This window comes from Vespa mandarinia, chromosome 1 (assembly GCF_050613455.1).
Source record: "Vespa mandarinia isolate Hongniang chromosome 1, ASM5061345v1, whole genome shotgun sequence".
Classification (NCBI taxonomy): Eukaryota; Metazoa; Arthropoda; class Insecta; order Hymenoptera; family Vespidae; genus Vespa; species Vespa mandarinia.
This window is the reverse complement of record NC_140810.1, coordinates 5,566,840-5,579,772: the sequence shown is the minus strand read 5'-3', so window position 1 is coordinate 5,579,772 and position 12,933 is coordinate 5,566,840. Positions and strand designations below refer to the sequence as shown.

Below are 12,933 nucleotides of genomic sequence, written 5' to 3'. Positions count from 1 at the left end.
TTGTTCCACCATGAAGGAATTGTATGGTGTGTTCTCTCTCTCTCTCTCTCTTTCTCTCTTTTTCTTTCTCTCTCTCTCTCTCTTTCTCTCTTTTTCTTTCTCTCTCTCTCTCTCTTTCTCTCTTTTTCTTTCTCTCTCTCTCTCTCACTCTTTCTCTCTTTTTCTTTCTCTCTCTCTCTCTCTCTCTCTTTCTCTCTTTTTCTTTCTCTCTCTTTCTCTCTCTCTCTCTCTTTCTCTCTTTCTCTCCTTTTAGACTACTCGACCATTCGTTCCTTTTTCTCTTTCGTTCGTTCTTTTTTCTGTATCTATGGCTCTTTCAACGCTCTCACATTTCTCTATTTTAAAGGAAAAGAGAGAGAGAGAGAGAGAAAAGGAAAAGTTTATAGGAAAGAAAATCAAAGATGCTCGCAAAAGATCGATTACTTTCGTCGAGAAGCATTTTCCTATCTGATAATTTTCCAAAATAAATCATTATCGATGATTAATATAGCTATATCTAGTAATTATCGACAACATTTATAAATTGCAACGTTTAATTAAAAGTATTCGAATTCGTTCGATAGAAAGAGAAAGAGAAATTGTTTTTGTTTTGGAAAAATTTTATTATCGGACAATATATATATATATATATATATATATATATATATATATATATATATATATATATGTACAAAGTATTCCGATAACAGTTGTATAACCGAACAAGGAGTAATTTTTCCTATGAAAAAATAAGTTTGAAAGTATGGAGTACAGTTTTTACGTACGAGGTTTCTTTTGTGAGAAAAATAATATATAAAATTTATTCAATATATTTGTATTTACTGTAAGTTTCGACTTGACGGATCTGCTTCGATCAGATCATTAAAAACATATACATAATAAAGCAAACTAATACAACAGCACGATTCTAGGAACAAGAGGAAGTAGATAATAACATTGCACATGTTTTTAAATACAAAAAACGAGTAGAAGCAGATACGTCGCGTTAAAATTTGCAGTAAATACAAATGTATCGAATAGATTTCAAAGGTTATTTTTCTCATAAATGAAAAGAGCCTTATACGCAAAAACTCTACATTTTCGACTTATTCTTTTACGAGCGATCATTCCCTGTTTGATTGTACCACTGTTGCTGAAACACCTTTTATATATATAGAAGATGTTCTAGCAACGAAAGAAATACTGATTGTTCGATTTTATAGCTTTGTGTGGAAGAAGTCTATCGAAAATCTTAAGAATGCCGTTCAATATTTTCCATGCTTTCCGAGATTTTATTTCTCCTTCTTTCTTTTGAAAAATACATCGAATTCGTTTTTGGGAAAAATAACGTATAAGACTGGTACCATCACAAAAATTCATTTAACACGTTTAAAAGTAATGACATTCAAAGCAAAGGACAGTTTTATCTTTATCTTTTGAGTGAGATTTATCAGCAAGCTAAATAATTTTAATTCAACTTTAATGTAACTTTAACAAATTGATTATTTATATACGTTTAATTATATTATACGATTAATTATATACGTTTAAGTTTTAAAAATTATTAATATTAATATTAATAATTTTATAAATATAATAATTATTTATAATATAATATAACGATTTGTATTACGTATTGTAACAGAAGATCATTTTTATTTGTTTTTTTTAATTTTTTTTTTTTTTTTTTATTATCTCTCGATCATCTTTTTGAAATGAGATACTCAAAAGAGCATGCACCTCGATCGTTGATCCTCGATCGTCGCAAATTCGTAGAATAGTACGGAATCGAGACCTCTCTTCTCTTTCCATGCTCTCTTTCACCCCGCTCGATATCGACGTAGTCTGGTTACGAAGGATAAATTGATAATTCTTCGAAGAGGATGATGAAGCAGGAAGACTAAAATCAGCTGTGAGTGGAAAGGCGAACGGATGAGTCTCGATGAAACGCGACTACGTTCTTCAACTCGCTTGAGGAAGGAAAAGAGGACTAGAACGAAAAGGAAAAGAAAGAAAGAAAGAAAGAAAGAAGGAAAAAAGGAAAGAAAGAAAGAAAGAGAAAGAGAAGGAAAGAGAGAGCAAGAAAAAGAGAAAGAGAGAGAATGAGAAGTACGAGAGACTTCAATGCTAGGCCACGTGATCGTCGAAACGAGTAGAATGGTGAGACGAGGCGAAGAGAACGACCGGTAACGACGACGACGACGACGACGACGGCGACGACGACGACGACAACGACGACGACGACGACGACGATGACGATATAGAGAAGGAGAAGGAAAAGAAGAAGAAGGATAGAGAGAAAGAGTAAGAGGAGTGGGGCTTGGAAGAGGTAGAAGGGTGGGAGGTAGGATAGGAATGCGCGGGCCACGGTTGGGGCAGAGAATGAACGAGGGAGGGAGAGAAAGAAAGAGAGAGAGAGAGAGAGAAAGACTAAGAGGAGAGACGAAGAGGGTACCGACGTGTGGGTAGTGAAAGCGAGATGGAGGTAGGAGGTGGAGAGGTAGCTGAGAGAAGGAGACGGACGAAATGGGCACCGGCTCGGTCGGCTCGCTCGCTCGGGGTAAAGCGAAGCCAACAAACTCACGTCAGTTTCAACCTGGAAGGACGCCAGTCTTTCTCGCGCGTTTCTCGTTCCCTAACGATTTTCATTTATTCTTTATAATTATAAAGGAAATCGTGCGTGCGTGAGAGTGTATGTTTCTTTTAATATAAAGAAAAAAAAAAGAAAATAAAAAAAAGATAGAAAACGAAAAGAAGAAAAAAAATATATATATATATAAGAAATATTTCCTTCTCTTCCTTGTCCAAAGGACAATTGAACGAAAAGCACGAAAAGAAAATAGAAAGATAAACGATTTTTCGATGAGGGATTGAAAATTACTTTTTGTTTCTTCTTTTTTTTTTTTTTTTTCCTCTCTAAGAAAAATACATCGATTTAAATTCGATTTCGACGCGTAATTCGATTCGAGAAAGAAGGGATAGAAGGACGAAGATTTTTTCCAAGCTTGAACGACGGCTGATATGAGCTGGGCGCAATTAAAGCGGTTAACGGAGCCGCGAATACCTGCCCGCCGACAGTAGCCCAAAACCGGTAGAAGCATTCTCCGCGCGATATAGCGCGCGAAACGCGACGACGACGGCAGCTTCTTTTGCGTCCCCATCATTGACGACGACATCGTCGTCGTCGTCGTCGTCATTGTCGTTGTCGTCGTCGTCGTCGTCGTCGTCGTCGTCATCGTCGTCGTCGTCATTGTCGTTGTCGTTGTCGTCATCGTCGTCATTGTCCTAGTCTCTTATTCCTTCTCGTTCGAACACGACACGTCGTCAAGGTGACAAAGTGTTAATGAATCGAAAAACTATTATAGGATGATCGTCGAGAAAGAAGAAAATGTTTTATAGTGCCTCGTGAAGGGGAAAGTGATGTGAGTGATCAACGACAATAATTCATAACGTGACGCGTGTGCTCTGAGTAATCAGCTTCGCGAGAGAAGGAAGAGGATTCGTTCTATCGTCGTGGGATATAAAGTGAAAGAAGAGGAGGTGAAAGGAGAGGATAGAGAGAGAGAGAGAGAGAGAGAGAGAAATAGAGAGAGAGTGGGATAGAAAGAGGGATCGGCATCCAGAAGAATGAGACGTCTCGCGTGAGCCACCGCCGACGTTCGAAGCACGCGCTGCGCCTTCCATGAGAGATTCGAGTGATTCAAACGAGCGACGACGAATCGTCGAGAGGCCACGCCATGAGAATCCTCAAAACCCTCCATTGGTACGTTCTTCCGTACGGCATCGATCATTCGTTACGGATCGATTTGATCATTTTTCACGATCGGAGGATGCGATTTATAGATACGTGATATTATCGAGAATCCTCGTTTACTACCAGTTGCTACGAAGGATCTAAAATAGACTTTCGACTTTCTAATACTAGAAAATATTTGTCTTCTTCTTCTTCTTCTTCTTCTTCTTATTCTCGGTGTTCTAGTTCGAAGTGTATCGATTTGTGCATAGAAAGTTTTGAAATAGTGTGTAACGAAGTCCTCGTTAAAAGAATTCATTTTTATTAAAGATAATAAAATGCAGTTGTACGTTCATAACGTATGTATATAATCTCAGATTATATACATACGTTATATTTAATATCATTCTGATGACCAATGAGCAAGATTATAAAACTTTAATATAATATCTGAACTAGATTAATATATTTTTATAAATTTCAATCTTTCTCTGATTTATTTTAAAATAGAACTCCATCCACTCTATGTCATTCTTCATTAATTTGCATTTTACATTACACATCTCATTACTCATATCGAAAGCTTTTATCTAAATGAGCGAGCATTCGGAAGAATGTAAAACATGAATCGACTGAACTGAACAACTATATCTCGCAAAAAAGAATGATATTCGTTCGCTATTGTTTCGAAGCACTTTGAAAAGAATCGCAAATATATATATATATATATATATATATATATATATATATATATTCGTATTTTGTGCTAATCGTCTTCGTAATGTCTCCATTATATCCGACTTGGATTCGCGTTTTCTTTTCTTTCGAGTAGGTATATATTCCAGGAGTAAATATCGTACTCTATCGTAACTACGTATAACGGTATATTGTACGTGCATTTACTTCTTAAGGAAATAATCAAGACAGAAAATGGACTAAGTCAGCGTAAATGCGCTACTAATTAAATATCGAGTCCGGTATATATATATATGAAAAAGATGGTAAGGAAAGGAGGAAAACTTTTGTATTTCATAGTATTCCAAGTTTTATTCATATTTTTTCTTTTTTTCTTCGTAAGAGACCTCAATTTTCTACCTTTTCTCTCGGCTCACTAACTTGCTTCTTTCTTTATCTAGATTAAATTATTTTATATCTTCAGTTTTAATAATCCGGTTATATTAAACTCGACTATTCCCTCGAATTAAATCCATTTTTCATGCTAAATGTTTTCAATAGATTCGTATAGTATACATGTCTCTCTCTCTCTCTCTCTCTCTCTCTGTGTGTGTGTATAAGGAAAATATATAAAAACACTTTGTGACGTAGAAAATCAGTGAAGAATAAATTCATTAAGACGAACTTGGCCGCGTTGTCATCATGACGCGACCTTGCTCTTATCGTGTTGCTTTATCGACCATCTTTTATTTTTGTTAAACTATTTGAGACAACAAATTATTCCCCGTCATCTTTGTCATCTTTCTCATCGTCCTGATTGACAAGCAAATCGTTAACAAGTATGCCTACCAAGGAAAAGCCACCCGATGCGAATCATTTAATAGACTGAGGAATTTCGTGCATGAGAAGCTTTAATAATTGCTCGGGATATACGAATGAATTAATGAGATCGAATTACGTGTTTCCGTTTCCGCGATTTTTCCGTTCGTGTTCGCGAATAGAATGGGCGAGCTGTTATTATTTAACCGATAAGAAAAAACTCGGCTTGTTTGTGTACGCCTAATTTCGATAAATCATACAATCGTGTCATCCAAATACGTGACAGAGAAACATTCTTATTTAAGTCAATACATTATACCAATATATCGTTTTATTATTTATTTCCTTTTTTCTTTTTTTTTTTTTTTTTCTTTTTAATGTTTTTCTTCATTTGTATTTTAGCTTCAATACGAGCCGCATACGTAGGCATCAGTAATTCAATAAGATTATTATGCAAACAACGTTCTCTCAGCTAATATCGGTCAATACCGCGATTACGCAAGCGTCACAAGATTTTCTGCAAGATTTGCCACAGTGAACCTTGATTTTACCATGTTCCCTTGCTAAATACCGTTATTACGAGCATGGCAATTTAGCAAGTTGAATTTCCGTTTCACGACAGCACCGACTAGACTCTTGCACTAAGAGATCCACCGTGGCGATCTTCGATGCGCGTTCGTTACGCCAGTAAATGCCGACAGTGTTATCACGGATAACTGATATTTAACGGATAATAGCGGAAATTCGTCCCTCTTTGAGAAACCGACGTTCAAACGACTTGTAAACGACTTCGTTGTTTGTTGTCGTTCTTAATCATTTTCGTAGAATCGTTTTTTTTCCTTTTGAGATTTCTCGGACTTTCGAGTGTATAGAAAGATAAAAATAAAAGAAAAATATAAACATATATATATATGGATACACGTATATAGATGGTACATATATAGTAAACGATAATTTAAACGTTGTTATATCGATCTCGTGTTATTATTCGCATCGATTTTATTAATCATACGATAATTATTATCGTTTTATAACGAGTAAGTAGTTATTATGAATCTGATCAAATCGTAAATCAAATGTTTTAAATCTTATTGAAATATCAAGATAATAGTACTATTCATTTTGATATATGTTCGTTTATATACTTAAATCATTAAAAGCGTCAATACAACAATAACTCTTAATTGGCAAATTCATGTAAATATTTTTTTAACGTTATTATGTATTATTTATATATACTTCACACCCTTACGTTTTCATTTCCATAGATAGCTACTTGTTTAGGGAAATACGAACCATCTTTATGCAATGGTAATTTAAAAAGTAGAAGGAACGGTAACAGAGGAAAGATCTTTGTATACTTGAGAAACACCCTATAAGTACTTCGTTCTTCATCTTCTCTCGGAATTTTTCGAGTAGCTATCCAATGGTGAGAAAAGAAGAAAGGAAGGGTAGTTAGAAATCATCCTTTGTTAGGAATCACCATTCGAATGCATTTGAAACATGAATGGTTTCTTTTAAAGATTATCCTTTAAATAGCAAAAAAAAAAAATTCATTTAGTATACAGTTATTTCAAGTTGTTTAGAGTTTAAAATAGTTCTTTTTATAAAATTTAGAATATTTTATAAAGACGTACTTTTTTCGTTTGTATGTGTATGTGTGAATGTGTAAAGGAGAATAAGAGAATACTTCAATTTTATGAAAATGAAATCGTCTTAGTCTGTGCGTGAGAATATACATATATATACATATACATATATACATATATATGTATATATATATATATATGCATACTAATAATACTAATAATATTAACATGAGCTATCATCTTCCTTCATCATACTGTCGCTTGAAGACCCAACCAAAGTTAACTTTCAAAGTAAGTTTCAAAGTTGACTCATGGAAACGTGAAATGATTTTAGCGAATTCCTCGGAAGATCGACGCAGACGGCCGACCGGACGAAAGTTCGCCGTGTGCTCAAGAGACGCAATGCGATTAGGTCTGTTCGTATTCACTCCACTCTTAGGATATCCGATGGGTTATATCATGGAGAATTATGATCGGTCACGATGAAAAAGGAAAAGAAAAACGATTTTTCTTTTTTCACTTATAGAAAATTTCTACTTTAAAAATAAAAACGTTCAATAAATTTTATTCTAAACGTAACTATTATCTTAACAATATTCTTGAAACTTTTTCAAGCGAATGCAATATGTTAATCTTATAATATTGTTTGTCCGTTATAAAAATTAAGATTGAATACAATTTCGACAATTTGACCAATCAATTTGAAGGCTAACTTAGAAAGCACTGTCGTTGAATTACGTTCAATAAGCCAGATATACAATTTTCCAGATTATTTCTTTTTCTTTTTATCTTATCATATTTTATTTTTATACGCTAACAGAGCGGATTAATCAGATAAGTTATCGTAAATTATCGAGTATTATATTATATATCGCGTATACATAATGAAAAAACATATCCTAGATATTAAAAATAAACAATGTTTGATCTAAACTTAGTTTTTCGTAAAAATTTTAAACTAAACGTCAAATTATATCGTCGAGACAAATTATCGTTTCTTTTCTTTTAATCATAAGCAAAATAATTCACAAGCAAACATTTTTCAAGATATATCCCATCGAATATCGCGTTATTATATCTTTATATATCATTCCAAGTATGCTTTCGAGAGTAACGTAAGCATTGCTTTTTAGTACGGCTAATTTTTCAGTATTAGAAATAGTTCTAGTTGATAGAGATACGTAATGGTTGTCAGAAATACATATATAGATAATACAGGCGTAATCAAAAATAAAATACATCGAACGTACTTCGAAGTTATTAGCTTTTCATTATAAACATAAGAAAAATATTTGATGAGAATTGATCATCGAACTTTCGCAAGATAATCCATTCTCTTCTTATTTCATCTTTCAATTCCGAAACAATCGAATTACTTGCTTACCCTCGATATGATATAATTGACCCACTTAATTGAATTCTATTCTTCTTTAGTGTTCTATGTAGTCCACGTACGTACGTAAGTACTTAAACTCTTCAGCCGCTTTCTCGATTCAGACTATAACTTCGATCGCGCGTCTGCGCGCACGCGCGCAAGCATAACCTTTCTCATAGTTTCGAATATAATATGACAAAAATACTACCTCGACTATTTATTTAATTTGATGATCTAATGTAGATAACATTTATTTTAGAATCGAACAAATGTTTTAGAATTCTAATAATCATAGTATTAATAATAGAACAAAGCCTCGTCGTATACAAAATAAAAATAGAACAAAAATTTGTCATAGATCGACGATCGGGGAATAAAGCAGACGCAAAAAAAAAATGCAATCGACAAAACGAGTATTTTCTCTCAACTCAGATATCTCGCTGCTTTATACGCAGCATATACGCTTAGCTCAAGGCGTCTGAATCACGTATCCTTAAGAAGACACGATTAAATTATGTTTTAACGCGTATCGCATACGTAAAAATGTGTATTCGTATCCTTCGCAGCACCCACGATAGCGCCATATTTTTTCGCATTCGTCGGAGTTGAATCGTGTCGCGAAATGAATTTCATTTCTGAGTTGGAAAATATCGAGCGACGCTTGCTTCCAACCATACCCGAATTTTTCAGTTTTTAAAGCGCTATTGGTTGATATACATATTGTTTCGACATGTATTGAAAGGAAAAGGAAAAAAAAAACGAACGAATTTATCGCGACATACCCGCAGTTCGAAAAATATTAATCTGGAATACAATCTCGATGGAATTTAAAAACCACTTTTATCTCCTGGATTTTGTTAATGTATGTTTTACCTGCACATGACGTGTAATATTTCGTATATTTTTTCTGTTTTTTTTTCTTTTTTGTAATTCTTCTTTTAGAATGAATGTATCGTCTACGTAAACACATATCAGCTAGATTTAAAAAAAAAGAGAAAGAAAAATAACTCGTTCACACCTATTCGTTTATTACTAATGTTGCACACCAACATATTGATACCTATCTCTCATTTATTTCTGATCCTCATTATCTCTTTATTTCGTTCCATATCTCATGAACGCACGTGTGCATTCTCGTAAAGATACGAGCCAATAGCGGCGTAGAGCTTGAATTCTTTCAGGGTCATAAAACAACGAAATTTCTTCATAAAACATTCGAGTATAAGATAAGAGAAAAAGATTTAAGAGGGAGAGAGAGAGACAGAGAGAGAGAGAGAGAGCGAGAGAGAGAGAGAGAGAAAGAGTACTCTGTAAAGTACTGGTAAGATGACGTTTTTCAAAGAAAAAAAAAGTTCATGACTTAGTTTGTTCTTATAAATTTTGTTAATTAATTATCTTGCAGGAAGTGAAATTCTTTGCAAGTAGACGTTTAACAATTCTTTTTTTTTTTTTTTTTTTATATTAAATACATATAATGATCAAGTTTTATGAGGCTGCATACTTTTCTTAACTTTATCTTATTCGTCACGACAAACACCATGGGGATACCAAAACGTTCGTTTATCTTTCTTTACTTCGACTGTCGGAGAATTTCAGTGGTCGACGACTCTGGAGTCGTACGAAGAGCACGTATTATTACACACGACGTATGTACGTGCCAGTATGCGACATCTTTTTTGCTTCTCATTATATCGCATATTCGTTCGACGCCTGCAGATGCACCATCGTTATCGTCGAATTCAATGAATTACGTTAAGGTCCTCATCTTCGTATACATCGCCGACGTATTATCAAATTTTACGACGACGTTATTATAAGAACGAATCGCGACATTCATCGATTAAATAAATTTCTTTTCGGGACTCCATAAGATTTTAATCAAAAATTCTTATTGATTATCGTATCTTAAGATAACTAAAAAGGAAAAGAGAAAAAATGAGATCGATTAATCGATCGATCGATCAATTGTGAGCCTCTTGGTGGGATTCTCTCACCGCTGAAACTTACGTTACGTAATTAAATCGCAGCGTGTTCTCAATTTTCTTTGAGAACACGATGTATAAAGTCAAAAGTACATAGTACGTATCGTGTATCATCGTAAGGGCATTTCCATACGTAGTATCGATTACCAATCGTTTGTGGATTCAATCTTCTCCAAGTCTAACTTCTATTTCCATGCGTATCCATTTCTTCGCATACCTTTAATAAATTAAAGCGTGACTTTATGCAGAGTAATGAAATTTAAAGAGCTTTGCCTTTTAATAAACATGTTCTCATAATCATTCTTATATTTTAGTTATGAATCACAATATCTCGTTGATTTTATTAAATAATAGCAAATTGTAGATTATATTAATTTATTAAAACGCCTTTAGAAAATAAAAAGTGATGTAGAAACTTTCTTGTAGACGTTAATTTTTAAGGATATTAATAAATTTCTTTAATTACAAGATCGACCATTTCTATTTTTAATTAATCGATTGTAATCACGAAATACGAATCACGATATCGAATTGTCAGATTTCTCTTGGTATAACTTTAACAACCTGTCCGCGAGTTTCCCCGTCCTAGAAGTTTCCCTGCAGAAGAAAACTTATTGTTAGTTGTCATTGTTCGAAGTTGACGTCGATCGATAACGACACAGATGAGAACAAAGATAATCAAACAGACGAAAATGTTACTCGCTATTTCGTTTATTTTATCTTAGAAAAGAATTTATAAAACAAGAAAAATAAAAATTGCTTTTAAAATTAGTTTTTAAGAATTATAGTATTGATTAACGATAAAATATTAACTTTGAATACTTTTGGAAAAGAAAGAGATTGAAAAATAGTTTTTAATAAAGATCCTTTCGAAATTATTCAACGACGAGAATACATATTTACATATAAACTCAAGAATATTCGATTTTCAACGACACTTCGTATTTCCCTCGAGAAATATGTAGGTCTTAGAATCTTTGAAACGTTTTATCGCGAAGCAAACGATGCTCTCATGTTTGTTGGGCACGTTATTTCCATATTCTTTATCCAGCATCCCTTTTACACGCGAGTAGTATACGATAGAATCGTTATTTGGGCATTCAATTGGAGAAGATAGAAGAATAGTAAGAAACGTCGGAAAGGGAAAACTAGAAAGAAAGGCATCTACCCAATGATCGACTCAAGGAGAATTATCATTTCTTAGAAGTATTTTAAAACGTTATCGACGATTATTTCAGGTCCCGTCGACGTAGCGGCAGTGGCGCATCGGATATACAGCAACAGCAACAACAGCAGCAACAACAACAACAGCAGCAGACGCAGCTGCAAGAAAACAACAACGGGAGTTCACGGGATACAGGAAAGAAATTGCAGGAGGGATTGGGTCCCGATGAGATGTGGGCTCCTGGTGCCCTAGGCCATCACCGGGAGCTACCAGTCGATGTGCCCGACACCTTATTACAGAAGGCCTATCCCAATAAGGTAAAGAATTGCTCGCCCGACTATCGGAATGAGCTTCGTCGTCCCCGTAGCGCTAGCGACTTAGACCTCTCCCTAAACGTTAAGAACGATATTTTAAAAAAACGCACGACGGACGATCGCGTGAGGCTTGGTCTAACAGCCGATCGGCCTGACGTCACCGATGGCCCACGCTCGATCCTCCTCAACGGTGGCGGCAAGCCGTCGATACTCGAGATCGAGCTAAAGATCGGCTCGAAGGAGGAGGAGAAAGAGGAGGAGAAAGAAAAGGATAAAGAGGAACTGAAAGAGTTTCAGAAGGAGAAATTGAAGATGGAGAAGACAAACGGTAGTATATTGAAAGCTATCGAGATGAAAGATCCAAAGAGTCCCTTCAGGGGCGATCATGCCGATGACGAAGACGAGGAGGAGGGCTCCAGCGAGGAGGCAAATGGTCAGAAGGAATCGAGCGTGGACATCGAAGATGAGTATCCTTTCGCTAAGGAAGACTATCCAACAATGTTGAAAACCTGTAGTGACGACTCGGCAAGTCCACGCAGTTCCTCGAGCCGATCGGATAGTACAGCACCATTAGATACTAGTCTGGTGCTAAGGCATAGCACCGACGAGAAGAAAAAGAAAAGTAACAAGGTTAAAGCTCGTGACAAAGATTCACCGAGCTATGACGCTAGGCGAATCGATCTTGGCTCACCTTGCCGACCTGTCGTTACTGAGCTACCGATCAAGGTGACGCCTCTATTCGCTCGTGCACGCGATACGACCTCGTTTGACAATCCGGCGTATGGCTTACCGGATTTCCAAGACATTCAGGGTCTCCTGATTAGATCGGACGAGGTGTCGGATCTCACAAGACTCATCGATGAGCAATGTCCAATACCAAGAATGCCAGCTAGTCTTCAAGATCGGACACAATCGGAACCTCAGAGTCCTCAGATCGAATCCTCAATGGTGATCCTTGGTAATACAACATCGAGAAAGAGTTCGAAACACCAACAAAAGGAGAAGTTCGCGATAAAAACGAAAAGTCAGGATCAGATCGAAGAACGAGTAAGTGCGAGCTCGACCGACGATCTTCTTGGAATCGAATCTACCAATTGTCTCGAGTCCTCCTCCGCTCGACAAAGATCCAAGAAAAAACGTCATCAACAGATATCAAGCGGTTACTCGACATTAAGAAGCGAGGTCTCGAGCGATCTCGAATTCACCGATCGCAGCTTCCTTGTTGTCAGTGGGAAAGGTTATCGCGAGGTTGCCGTTGATTGTCCACCTGACTTCGTACCGGTCACCAAGTGCCATCCGATT

The 12,933-nt window shown here is 35.7% G+C and overlaps 1 protein-coding gene across 6 annotated transcripts in view; it reads left to right on the top strand.

Annotated features, from left to right (window-relative positions):
* Window positions 1-12,933, top strand: part of LOC118444874 (protein PALS1) — a 55,512-nt gene that overhangs the window by 26,825 nt on the left and 15,754 nt on the right. For 4 of the 6 annotated variants that reach the window (XM_085660290.1, XM_085660285.1, XM_085660293.1 and 1 more), the window contains 2 exons: window positions 7,130-7,207; window positions 11,391-11,634. In XM_085660290.1, coding sequence (XP_085516416.1) covers window positions 7,130-7,207; window positions 11,391-11,634 — 322 coding nt within the window. The remainder of the gene's footprint in view (window positions 1-7,129; window positions 7,208-11,390; window positions 11,635-12,933) is intronic. The other 2 variants (XM_085660297.1, XM_085660301.1) reach the window with 1 other exon arrangement.